The sequence below is a fragment of the Apteryx mantelli genome, chromosome 1 (genome assembly GCF_036417845.1).
Source record: "Apteryx mantelli isolate bAptMan1 chromosome 1, bAptMan1.hap1, whole genome shotgun sequence".
NCBI classification, from domain to species: Eukaryota; Metazoa; Chordata; class Aves; order Apterygiformes; family Apterygidae; genus Apteryx; species Apteryx mantelli.
The window spans coordinates 81,723,726-81,737,852 of NC_089978.1; the positions used below are offsets into that span (position 1 = coordinate 81,723,726).

The following is a 14,127-nucleotide window of genomic DNA, read 5'->3' on the forward strand; positions in this document are numbered from 1 at the left end:
TAGGTACTTAAAATTTATGGCATTTTCCTTTAGACTGGAAGACTAAAATATAAAACCATTGTTGCCACTAGACTTTCTGCAAAACAGAAGGCTGCAGCCTAGCACAAAACTACCTTAAAGTAAAGATTTTTTCAATGATTGTGGCAAACTATTCATCCAGATCTGTCTTCAGGTGGCTGATAATGTTTTAGAGTTTGGTATAAATCGCATGTTGGCCCTAACCTGAGCCAGTACAGCTCTAAATGTTGTGGTACAGGCTATGGTTTAGGTTTTGTGACACCATTGCATAATTTTCATATACACTCATTTCCTGACTTATTTCTCAACTGATCAAATTTGACATGCCCCAGTGGCATCAGGAGGAACACTACACATGAACTGCATTTGCTTGAGACCCTCTGACCCCATGCCAGTGAAACAACATTCATATCCACAAAAGTTCTATAAAACATAAGGCCAAGCTCTGGTTCCCTATTCAAAACTTTACAGAAGCAATATCTACTGAATTAAATCATCTCAACTCTTGGAAGATTCAGTGTACCATGATGGCCAACTACAGTTTTTGGACAGCTGATTCATGTTATTTCCTTCTGTCAGATATTTATACATAACAGAAAAAGAAGAGGCAATGCTTCACTTGAACATGAAGGTGAAGGGCTGGAAAGACAGGTGCAGGATTTAACTTTGGTAGGAATGACTGGATGAGTTCATTATATCTTAGCAATGTTTTCCAACTCTGAGACAGTTTGTGACAGTTCGTCCTTAGAAAAAAAGTAGTGAAAAAATGCCACAAACCTGTTTTCTTCCAGTAGACTTTGACCTGAAGTTGATTGTCCTGATAGAAGAGAGTTCCAATTTTAAGAAAACGAGTGGGTTTTCTTCTTTGAAAGGTTGGGAAAGGATCTACCAGTCCTTTCCGGGGTTTCACAACAGAAGGGGTCTGCTCTTCTGCAAGACACAAAACAATCAGGAAATTATTTATTTTAGTACAGCACAACCTAATGACTGTGCTAGTGTTGATGACAGTCAGAAAATAAATACTGCCTTCAATTAAAACTATTTTATTTCAACATCTTACCTGAAAGAAATTGACATAAAGAACAAACAGACATAATAGATGAATCATTTGTTTGAAATTTGGTCAAATAAAGATATTTTAGATAGAGGGAAAAAGACAAATATATTGTAATGTGGAAAATGCTACGTACATTTTCAAAAGCATCATAAAAAAAGGCAGTGTATTTATAACCCCAGGAGCAAGAATTATTAACACTTATTTAATAAATATGGTATCTAGCAGTAGTTTTGTATAATCATTCGTGCCCTTGATGTTCACACAGTGTTTGAATATACACAAAACCAAAGGATAGGATTGAGTGTAACCCACAGAGTGCAACATGTGGTTATTACATCAAAGTAAATATATACCTTTGCTATACTATATAAGAACATTCTGGTCAGATTAAAGAACTTTCTAGCCCACTTCCCTGTTTCCAACAGTGAACAGTGAATACTTAGGAAAACATTATAAGAGCAGAGTGAAGTTTGAGTGATTCCCTTGGTATATGTGCCTAAATTCCAACAAGGAATGGTAAACAGATTTCTTCCCACAGACATTTCACCTGGCAACAACTTAAGAACATTTAGAAGAGTTGTCAGTATTTAGAATAGTTGAGTATTCCTAGACATTTTCAGTTTAAAAGAAGTAGTGCTGATTCACTGCACACTTGCAAATATATCAGTTCCAGTTCAGAGGACAGTATTTGCATGAGCTGAACAAAAAGCTGTATTTAATTGAATACTGCACCTAAATAAAAAGTAAAGATTCTCCTAATTAGGAAGTGGTAAATTATCAACTACATACTTGAAAGAAAGAAGGAATGACTCAGGTTTCAATAGTTAACATGAAAAACATGTAAATTTGAATGTTTTGCCCTACACATAGCTTTAACTAAAACTCTAATTGCTTTTTGGACATATTTTACTTTTTTAAACCTTTCTTTAGCCTGATACATTTTTCCCTCTTTTAAATGAAAGAAAAACTACTAATCATATACAAACTCTTTCTCAAGGTAACCATTATGTTGGTTATTTAAAAGGAAATCATGAAACAATAGACAGAAATACAAACCTGAATCTATTAGATATACCTCAGTTGAAAGTATTTTAATTTTAGTAACTCTGTGCTATGCTTTTCTCTGTCTGCTCCACTTCTGGAACAACCAGAACACTGATTTAGAATATTTCTATATACCAATCAAGAGAGAGAGAGAGTCTTGCCGCATTTGCCAGAAGTGAAGCAGACAAGCAATATGAATATGACGAGGCAACATATTTCTGAGTGTGGGAAAACATAATTCCTGAGGGCCAGAGCAAAAGCTCACAGAAGTCTTCAGGGCTAATTATTTCAATGGGGTATGGACCGATCTCTAGTCTGACAATCTGAATATCTGTCTAAAAAAAAGGCTTCATTTCCCAGAGAGCTGAGCAATTGACTGAAGTGGGACTTCAGTAAAACTGGCATGGTGCTTCCTGAACTACTTCTCAAAGGCAGCCTGATCATGAAAGTCCCCAAATAGATGAGGAATACATGCCATTATATAGAAAGTCTTTAATATCATATTAAAAGACTATGATAATCTGATCTAATGTCAGGACTCAAAGCCTGACAAACACCGGTCAATTAATTACTCCTGCTCTCAAAAGGGGAAAGTTTATAAGACTATTCTTGTGTTACTACGACAGAAGGACATTCAACAGCTTGCTCAATGTCACTTTGACTAGGTCTACATACTGGCACCAGGGTTCCCTCCCAGACACCAGGACACAGCCCAGCTTCAGACTCAGGTGAAATCCAGACACCAGCCTTCTCCTGCGAAATGGTTTCTACATAAAGTCAGATCAGCTGCATGCTTTGTCTCAGAATTGTGATATAGGCCGGCAGAAATGCCAGTTTAGATGACTGGACTGAAAACTAGACACTTTAAAGTTTAGCACGGAAATCCAGAATGTCACAAAAACTTCTGATCAGAAGAGACAAGAAGATCAGGAAGAAAGAGGAAATCTACTGCATCATGAGACTACATTTAGTCTGTTCATCTAGCAAAATGTGTTTGACAAGAGAAAAAAAAAACCACCACCCTCTTAGGAAAATACTTTGCAAAATGAGGACATCTCTTATAAATACAAATGATACACTTCTAGTTGAACTTCGTGACCGAGTGTATTAGAATTAACCACCCAGTTCCCAATGAAGTTTAGTTTTACTTTTATTACATCCCCTGTGTAACTTCAATAGAAGAAAGAAAAATTAAATATGTTAACTCAGAGAAGCTTTTGATATCACAAACAGTCCTGAAAACAAGATCACTTTTCTGGGGCATGACAGATAGAAAATACAGGTACAGTCTGGATGAGTTAATATAAAAAGAGCATAACTCTTATGTTCACTTACATTGTGTTTTACTGTGGATTAATGCCAAACTTGCCTTATGTCCACACCATGGAGATTCAAGTTCATATTCTGGTATGGATTTCAGGCAAAGACTCAGTGCACTGAAGAGATGAAAGCTTGGCCCTCTGCTGCCTTTTAAGATGGCCCAAAAATGTAGTAAAAATGTGCTTGACATGGAAAAAAGAAGGATCTTTAGGTCTGTTTTTTCTTCTTGATACATTAAAATAGGAAGCAACTGTAGATATGAAGGTCTGTCATAGCTAACAACTACTTTAAAATATTTTATGTATATCCAAACAGAGTATGTGTTCAGAAAGGCCCTGCAATGATACCGCTTGCTTTGGCAGGATAGGAATATAGAACGACAGTTATGTTATGCAAATGGTTCCAATAAAGTTTAAGACTTGATTGTACTATAAAAAGGAAAAATGAATGAGAAAGGGGAAAATGAAAGAGAGGTAAGAAAGAATATTTAAAATGACATGGTTTAACATCTTGTTATCAGAAATTTGCTGTATTGGCTAATCAGAGAAATATCAACAGTTGGGACTCTAACTCAGTATTGCAATTTGCCTATTATACAAATAGCATGTAACTAAGACTAAGAATCATGGTTTACACTCAAATTCGGATACACTTTCAAATACATTATTTAGCATGTGAGGTTCTAAAGATCTTATAAAGAAGTATCTTGACATCTAAAGATCTCAAGATTTTAATTCGAACTTGGGTCCTATCCATGCAATAGTATGTTTAAAATTCATTTCTTGCCAGGCATAGAACATTTTATATTGCTTAACAGAAGAGTCAATGTGTCGTGTTAGTTCCTAGGAGATATATATTTGCGTGGTCTGGATTCTGAAATAGTGGGTTACTCAGAATAGTCAGGATTCTGAAAAGCACTGAAAGCTAAAACTGTCCAGTTAAGACATAGACAGAAGAATAGATTTACTCCAGCCCATGAAGTATGTAATGAGTATTTGTACCTGTATTACATTTTAAAAACATTAACACTACAGTCATGAAAATGCTCCTGTTTTCATTGCGTTTATTTATTTCAGATAAGTAGTACCCAAGACAAAGAACTATGCAAAAACGATCACCGATTTTTAGATGAAGAAATTTAACATCAAAAAGTTACTCAACTTGACCAAGAAAAAAATCACTATGTTATCAAACAGCCAGCTTTAAGATTTTTTTTTAAATCTGAAAAATGATTATATAAAACATTCAAATTGTAGATAAAGCAAATATAAAGCACCCGTATGTTTGAATGCAGTTACTCACTATTATTCCTGGTGTCCTGAGTTGTGCTAAAATGGAGAGAAACTTTACCACTTTTTAGGCGTATCTGACCCCAACGTGTTACTGCCTGCAGTTCCACATTGTAGTTGCTGTTGGGTTGGAGTCCCTCCAGGACCACATAATTTTGGGGCTATAATAGAGGGGAATATATATACAAAGCAGTTACAATATTACTGAAACACAGGCTCTTATTAAAAGCAGGCCTGTTATCTTAGGCACACCACTCTTCTGAAATTAAAAAAAAAAAAAAAGTCATGTATAAATTTCAATAGAGCACAATTTGATGTTTTTAAAAAACTCTCTTTTTCTGGACTCTATTTTTCTTTGCTTTTTTTAAAGTACAAGCCTTACTGACATTTACAGAATTTTGGCAGTTTCTTGGTAAATACAGATACCTACTGTTTAGGCCAAGACTAAATTTACTTTTTATATAGAACAATTTTTTTTTCTTATGCCAAAAATATTTTTAGCCAAACATATTTAAATTCTTTACTCCCCAACCTCTGGGTAGACTGTATTAGCAAAGCAACTGGAAACTTTGTCTAGAGACAGCTAGTCTGAAGACAGCTAGAATACAGCAATCGGCACACTGGTCACAATTCTCTATTAGTTTCAACTGTTGAAAACAAAAATGAAAGAACAACCAACCAAAAAAAACCCCTCATCCATAAGGATTCTTTTCCTCTATACAACGAAAAAAGAAAAAGAAAAAATACAGTTTTCCATTGTCACTGAACAGAGAAACACATGAGTAGGATTATCATTCTCCAGTTAATAAACCATAAACTAAGGCAAGTCCCACGATATTGCAAAGAAGAGACAAGGCCTTTCAGTATTCTTACATTTCTAAATTTTTGTTGAGTATACATAAAAATGCCATTCTAGCCCATATCTCAGACAGAAGTTTTTACTCCATGCTTTTATTATAATTCTTTCTGCCTCATCTGAAGTTTGACAGTCAATCCAGAGTGAAAGACAACTATGCACTGCCTTATTTAACAGTTCAGGGATTGTCAAAAGCATTTCATATCAATCACCTTTACTTGTTTTGTGCTATTTATAACATAGATTACAACTCTTGATTTCCAGTGTTTATTTCTAAATATCGTAGCTAAAATATTTGCATATCTCTCCGTGTTGATTTCATATGGAAATCATTATAGAATGATTTGGACTAGACTACTTCAAAAGGTAAAAACTGGGTGAAAAAACCTTCAATGATCTTTAAAAAAATAAGGTCGTTCCATCTTTGCACCTTTTTTTTTAAGTTTTCAGGTTTTAGACCAAAGAATTGCTATAATATTCAAAGAACCATAGACTAGAAGTAGCACTAGGAGTGTCCTATGGGGGAAGCCTGACTGTCATTGGTGTTGCTGTACAATTTCATGATACGCTGCAGAAGCAAAAGTACAGTGAGATAGAAGAGATATTCTAAAAGCCTACCTTTTCTCTAAAATATGTCTTTGGATCTTCTGGATTTCCCTACATTTAAGGCCAGATTTGGTCCCAATGACTTCACTACTGTATAATAGATCTGTTTTAACACATTGTATGTAGCCTACACCCTACACACAGCACCAGCACAATACTAAGGACCCATCTCATTTTACAATTCTCTATTTTTTTGGGATTTAAGGGTCAGCTTGTGGAAAGAAAGCTTCTCTGTATTTTTAGGCTTTAGCCTCCAATATGAAGATCTCCAGCCAACGGTAGCTTTCCAGGAAAACACAAACTTTTCTACCTAACACAGTCCAACTCTACTCCTATCTTGCCAAAGTGATTTTCAAAAAGTACAAATATAACACAGAACTTTCTTTTCCATATATATTTACCAAAGATTTTTTAAAAATAAGTATTTAACTAAAGTAAAAGTAAAGAACCAAGTTATTTTAGTCCCTGACATGACTCCATATTATTTACAATTGCTGGCAAATTCCCTTTTCCTTCTTCCCCAGCATAGAGCTGGTGGCATTGACTCTGAAGCCTCCTGGCTCGATCCCCTGTCAGTTCCTGTGAGAAGGGGAGTTCGGGACACTCCCATGCTAGTGGTTCTGCTACTTCTGATCTGCAGTTGATGAACTCAGGACACAACCTTCATTGCTTTCATTTCTCTCAGGGTTTGGTGAGGGAGCTACAACCCTCTGGCTACCATTCACCACAATGCAAGAGGTTAACCAGAGCCAAAAAGACAGTGCTAACATAGACATGGGACTGAATTCGCATAATTGTATATTAAAACCACTGAGAATAAAATCCAGCCCATTATCTGTGATGGAATTCTATTTCTGTTAACTACTTTAAAATAAAATACAATGTGCTTAAGGATATCATATCAAGTAGTTTTCCAGTAAAACAAAATACATAATACATCCACCAAAAAAATGACAAGGACTTGCTGCTATGGAAATGTTTCAGATCTTTGCTAGAGTAGATTTTCTAAGTATTTTATTTTCTTGGACCTACATAAATTGTGATTATTTAATGGTTACTCTATATTACTCAATAGTGCTTAAGATCAGTCCCAAATATTATTTGGTATATTGCAAGAATAATGTGATAGATGACATTTGGCTTTCTAAATAAAATAAGCACTGTATCTTTTAGAAGCATTAGTAAAATAAGCTTCACTTTAGAGGACAAACAACATTTAACTTTCTATTCATCTCTCCTGCAAATTCTTATGGCATTTGTCTGCATTTTAAGGGAGAGGAGATCTACTTCTTTCTCCAAGTTCAATCAAATATGAGACTGAGTATTAGCACTGAGATATCAAAATTGTCTTCAAAGTCAGTGATCTTAAAAATTAAGACAATTACTTTCCCACATGTTGAAATTATTGCATCTTATCACATTTTTGATACTTACACTTTCTTTTGTGCCTGAAAAAAAATTGAAAATTGCAGAATTAATACATCGCCATATTTCTGTCTCATATGTCATTTTCTTTCTTACCCCATCAGTAATCTTCCTTCTCTTTTTTTTAGCTGGGATCACATATTTGCTATATGTCCAGCTCCAGAAGACTTTGTAGTGGTGCACTGGGATATCAGGCTCTTCTGGAAGATCCCAAGTAATCATTACATTCACACTTCCATCATTGTTTGCAGTGATATTGGCAATTCTGATATTAGATGGGGCTGGAGGAGCAGATGGATCTGGAATTTAAAACAAACCAACCAAAAGATGCTAAAGTAAAGATCATCTTCGTCTTATGTATTTACCAGTCATACACCAGTTGGATTAAACATACTCAATACACTTAAGAAAATTTATGCAAAAAATTCCCATAAGTGATATAGCTTCTTGCAAATTCTAAAAATCCAAGCTCTTCTAAAATAAAAATTATGGGTTTACATTTAGGAGTGTGATTATTCTGTGAATGTTGTTGGTATCGGAACAATTATTACAAAGTTTTATCAAAATGTACTAGACTCTTAGTTTTACTTCTGGCATTCACTACTTTCTGTAAATGACAATGTGGTTAAAAAGGTCATGCTTTATATGTGGGCCTATATATCACTCCTGAATCAAACAGTGGAAACTTCGAATATTTTGTTTGATGTTGCTAGAGATTCTCAGACGATAAAATTGTGTGTTTCTACATGTCGTCTCTTTTTTGAAAATTCTTGTCTTGGTATCCACCACCATAGAACTTAATATTGACCAGAAATTAAATCAGAATATGAAAGTGAGTCACAGGGATAGCTATTTTTGTTATAAATAAGACATATATATTTCTATGAGAGCATAATACATTGTTAAGTCTTGACAATTTTTATTCTAGAAAAGTGTTTAAGTCCTATGGTGGGGGATATTGAATATACTAATACTGAAATAATGTTCCTCCAGTTGTCATCTCAGTGTTGACATGATGCTCCAAACCTTAAATCTATACTCCAAAGCTTTGCCATTTGAGAGCCTTAAGAGTCCATCCAAATGCCTCCTTATTTTTCCTCTGGTAAAAACAATTAACCTCTTTAGGGCTTAAGTTTAGAAATCTCTGAACAAAAAGTGACTAATAGCTTCTCCTCTATATTTTTAGAAGCTATCCCAGACAGCTCCACACACAGTATTTGCTGTATAGCGTCTTACACATGGTAAGAAATAGTTAGGACATGGTTTGGGGCTGAGCATTCCACTGGGTAGAATGATACCTGATAGTCAAAGTTTCCAATACTGCGCCTTTGTCCTCCTTTGTCCTCCTTGTGGACTTAGCATTTATGTTCTGAGTCATGTGAATCCATAGGAATTTTGCCACTGAGCTTTTGAATGTCGTATTTGCTTTTAAGTAACTCCTACTTTTCATGAGGATTCTCAATCTAATCTTAGAATCATAATAATAGGTGTTATTATCAAGAGTGAATGTGGTTGTATATTTATTTCACAATCTATTGAAACAAGTAGACTTCAAAAAGCTTTTATTTTTAAATGCCTGTGATAGACAAACATTGATGGCAAAAATATAATAAAACTTCAAAAAAAAAGTAAACAGTTTAACTCAAAAAAAATTATGTTTAAAAGTTTATCAGGTAGAGTAAAGGAAATTCATAGTAATGATGGCATGTTACGAAGCTATGGCTAATAAAAAACAATGTGATTGGAAAGAATCAATTTCACATAATTAATAAAATAACTTATTGCTAGAAATAAAACTGGAGGTGTGCAAAGGCGACACCAGGCATTCATTTACTTCATGGTTCACCTGAATCTTTTTACAATTGTAAATGAGCTGTTAAATGAACTTTCCAGGCATACTAAATTCATCAGATAATCCCTATGACAAATGGCCTCACTGAAAAATTCCATCACTTAGGCCATGCAAACTGACACATTCACAATTAATAAAGACAGCATTTCCTTTTCAAAGATCAGCACATGTGAAATAACGGCTTATTCCTGTTATTTAACAGGAGTCTTAGTTAAATAACAATGGATGCTCCTGTTTCCTCACACATGCCAACTTAGATAAATAGTAATAGATGCTCCCATTTCCTCACATGCCATTTAACCAAACTTTTGGCCATAAAAGTTACAAAGCATACTTGAGTTTATGAATTCTGGAAATTCAGCTTACTTTTCCCAATAATGAGAATTCTTTATTTCTTTTTATTTGCTCATTTTTTTAATCATCTTGCAAAACAGTTTCTTCTTCTGTTTTGGCTTTGGAAAAGCACTGTTCTTACACTTACTTCTTTACTTGTGAAATACCAGAAAACTCCATCTTACACATATTAAAAGGTATTTTCATTGGAGGGGATAAATATAAGAGACATATTTCCATAATTCATTTTAGACTAATGACTTGGATATAAAATGTATTATCTACTTCCATTACTTACTAAAATAAGTGTAGACATTAAATGACATTTAAATGCAATAAATACAATCAGAATCATGATTCAGAAAACCAAAATCCTTATTCAGCATTAATCTTCACTGATTTAAAATGTTAGTTATCTTTTTATTTTACAGGACAATGTCTTATGACAATAAAACATTCATACCCTGAAGTGCAACATGATCGTATTACCTGTAGGTGAATTATTCAAATTATCTCCCAGAAGTACTATACATCATGTATTATGTATACATAACATTTGGGTTAGAATTAAAGTGTTTCAGAGAATCTGTCTACAGAAATGGTCAGCTATGCAAGCTATGTGCAAAAAACAATTGTAATGGTAAAATACATTTGTCTTCATTCTGCATCTATAAAAACTCTGAGGATCTTAAAAATTCTAAACATTAAATGAAATAGCTCTTCTGGACAAAATATGTTACATATATAAAAATATTTTAAAATTCTATTCACCAGCTTCTTGTAGGTCTAAAAGCAAATGACCAAATATCTTTGCTTTCAAAATCCCTTTTCAAGTGAGATAAACCTTCTCTTTCTGGCCCTACATGAATGCAAGATAAAGTGTAATTTTCCCTGTATTTGACCAGAATTGAGCTTTTATATAACTTCTCAGCATCATCACAGGAATTCCTTTCAGGTAACTTCAAACATCCTCATTTTTCCTAGTGACATAAGCAGAAACAAAAACAGCAAGGAAGAAGAACTACGTGCATACTGAAGGCAATAGATAATTTCTTCTGTTTTCTATAGTTCCAGGATTTTACCCTGCGCTTTTTATAATTGCACAGGTTACAGAAAGCATCACTGTATCAGCAGCATTTCTTCTATGTTCACTAGAAGCAGACAGTCCAGGCAGCATACAGTGTGCTGACCAACATTTAAAAGAAAAATGGCCCATCTTTCTCCTTTGCCGTGGGAGAATGCAAAATTCATTGGGTAACTATTAGTTAAGGAAAGAAAGAGCATCCTCTTAGAGGAAATATACATATGAAATAATACAGCACCAGCAATAGCAGAAATATTTTCCTAACTGCCCCTTTTCTTCTAAGTCTCTCTTTTGCAAGCTTAACAAATGTCATCCACAAAAGTACCTTTGAACAGGAGGAAGAGTGGTGGAGGGAGTAGTAGAAGGCAGAAAGAAAGGAATTCTGCAGTTGACAGACATGAAAAGGGGAGACACTTGAAAGCGGCATATTTTCTAGAAGGGCTTTTTTAAAACTAGTAGACTAAAACTGGAGACGATAATGATCTAGAATCAAGTAAGATGGCCAAAGGTGATCAAAAATTAATTTATCTCACAGTTTTACGTATAATCATAAAACCAGATGATTGTGGGGATACAGCAGTAAAATACTGCTTGGAATTTGGGTGTATTACCTGAACTATGAGGCCACTTACTCAGCATTTTGCATCAGCTGAAGATCTGCTCCATATTGTTTAAAGTGGAAGTATTGCAATGTTGCTATTTAATTTATTCCTCTTTATCTACATATTTCCATGACGCTCATCACTATCACAATTGACAGAACTATCACTTTTGTGAGCCAAGGAAATAGAGATATTCTTGTTTTCTTTAATTTGAAAAGATTTAATTTCACCAGCAAAATAAATGGATGAGAAGAAAGGGCAGTGAGGCAAAGATACTGTGATATCTGAACAGATTTTATATATATATATATACACACATATATATACACACACATATACATATATAAAAAATGACACCAAACTCACCCTTAAATACAAACACAGAATTTCCATAATTGACAACAGCCTTAACAATATGTTCCTCTGTAATGTGTGCCCACCAGTTAGCAGATAATAGATGTTGTTTTCTTCTGAATTTTCTTAAGCCTTCACTATCACATTATTGAATGAAAAAGTCATGCTTCTGCAAGGTGCTCTGTTATGATTATGTCTATGCAAACAGTAAAAGCAGAACACAACTTATTTGCTGAAATACTTCAAGGTCTAAAATAACTGGCACTGGATTATGAACTTCTATATACGTAAGATGTTTGTTAACCCAACCATAAAGCTAAACTGCCATTCTGCTGACTATAAAGCTAACAGCCATTCTGCTGTTACTCTTCATATATCTGTGATACCTTTGACTGCCCACATGTGTAATTCAGATACATGAACAGTACTGGAATGGAAACTGCTGCCAGTTTTTCAAATTTAAAGTTCGAAATTTTATATACATAAATTTATCTGAATGTTAAATCAAATCCTTTGGTTTACAGAAAGGCTGATGCTAGTTGCAGCTTTTCTTTTGCAGTTTATACTACCGTTCAAGTAAAATAAAAGTCACCGCATATACTAGAAATTGGCACAGACAGTTGTCCTCAAATCTGAAATATATTCTAGTCTCAGCAGCCTGACAAGTAAATCACTTCTCACTGCTAGGCATGATAGCTTCATTAGGTCAAGGCTGAGGCTGCTGTTCCAGCACATGGAGTAAGTACTGCATTTGTCTGCATTGTATCTGGCTTGAGTACACCCAAAGGACTTAAATTCTTGTCTTGCTGGCTACTCAGCCATCACAAGCAAAACTCTGCCTCCATTCCACAAAAAGAAGGATTCCTTGCTGCTAATAAAAGAGAAAAAAAAAAAAATCCTCACACCATCACTGTTTCAAAATGCACATTTTCCCACGCTCATATTTTAAAATACAGATAGACATATTTTGCAAAATTCTTTCATTCACTAAGATCTGAAAGTGCTTTGCAACCTTAACAAAACAGTATGGGCAAGCTACACACAAGAATCACACCATATACTTCCCAAATGCATCCATGTTGGCTTTAAATGTGGCCATACATGAAATGTAATGAGCACAATAAATGATTTGAAATATATGTCATAGAAGGAAATAAGGACATTGGAACCTGGAATTCCCATTCTGAGCTGTAAAAGTAACAGCAAGATTGACTCTAATTTAAACCCTTTTTTACAAAGCTTTTTTATTATTATTATTTATTTAAAATGGATCCCTCTTTGCTATCTGTTAAACATTATACCTTACAACTCTAAAAATCTGCTGAAGCTGCACTACAGACAAGTTTCCAACTACTAAACAGTTCCAAGGCACAAGCAGAAGGACTGGCTTTGCCCGATGGAAATGGCACACACAAACCAGCTGTGCAATAGTATAAAAAATCATTGGTCCCAAAGGAGCAACAGAAAGAATTTTATTGCTGGGGAGTGGGTGTCTGTTCTGGTTTTACTAACACTCAGTAATGTATGCATGAAATCACATCCAGCATGGTACTTATGTGCTGTGAAAACAATGTTGTCTGCTTCCTTTGGCTTGACAATTTATACTCTGCATGCTAGCAACTGCCTTCATGTTGAAGACAGAAACTTTAGCCAAGGTAGAAGGATCTGACGGTTTAGGCTTATTGTGATGATCTTATAGCCTCTTTTTGCCTGGGTAAATGGCACAGTATCTAACACCAGACATGCAAAATAATATATTACAAGGAGATGTTTAATGTTGATCCCTCTAGTTAGCTGCAGACTCTGTTACTCGGCGTTTACTCTCGTCCTATACGGTACGAAGCTAGAGAAAGTAGTCTAAAAACTCTTACCCAAATGCAGTTAATCACAAGTTGTATTACTAGTGCTGAGCGGCTTCTGACCAGTTGGGTTAGGCTATCCAGAGCTCACTTAATGTGAGAAAGGCACAGGTAGCTTTTCTTTCAAGGGGACCCTGTGATGGATTGTAGGAACAGTTCTCTCCTCCTTCCAGGGCAAAATGAAGCAGCTTGGAGAGAACTAATCAACATATGAAAAGCAAAAATATTTGTACCTTTTGGGAACAGAAATATTCTGCCAGGCATTTTGTTAGCTTTATTGCTCTTACTGCAAATTGTTGCTGCTCACTCAATGGAAGACAAAAAGGAAAGCAAGGGTATTAAAAAAAATTAAAAGCAAAGTGGAAATCAAGGTCAGAATATCAAAAAATTCTTGATCAATTTTAGCTGACAGTATCAATTTGAAAATC

At 34.8% G+C, this 14,127-nt stretch overlaps 1 protein-coding gene across 1 annotated transcript in view; it reads right to left on the minus strand.

Moving 5' to 3' along the window:
• ANOS1 (anosmin 1) overlaps window positions 1–14,127 on the minus strand; it is a 141,535-nt gene that overhangs the window by 30,401 nt on the left and 97,007 nt on the right. Inside the window, exons 8-10 of the mRNA XM_067289725.1 lie at window positions 7,712–7,914; window positions 4,742–4,889; window positions 796–948 (exon numbers count right to left, since the gene is read on the minus strand). Of these exons, the coding sequence (XP_067145826.1) occupies window positions 796–948; window positions 4,742–4,889; window positions 7,712–7,914 (504 nt within the window). The remainder of the gene's footprint in view (window positions 1–795; window positions 949–4,741; window positions 4,890–7,711; window positions 7,915–14,127) is intronic.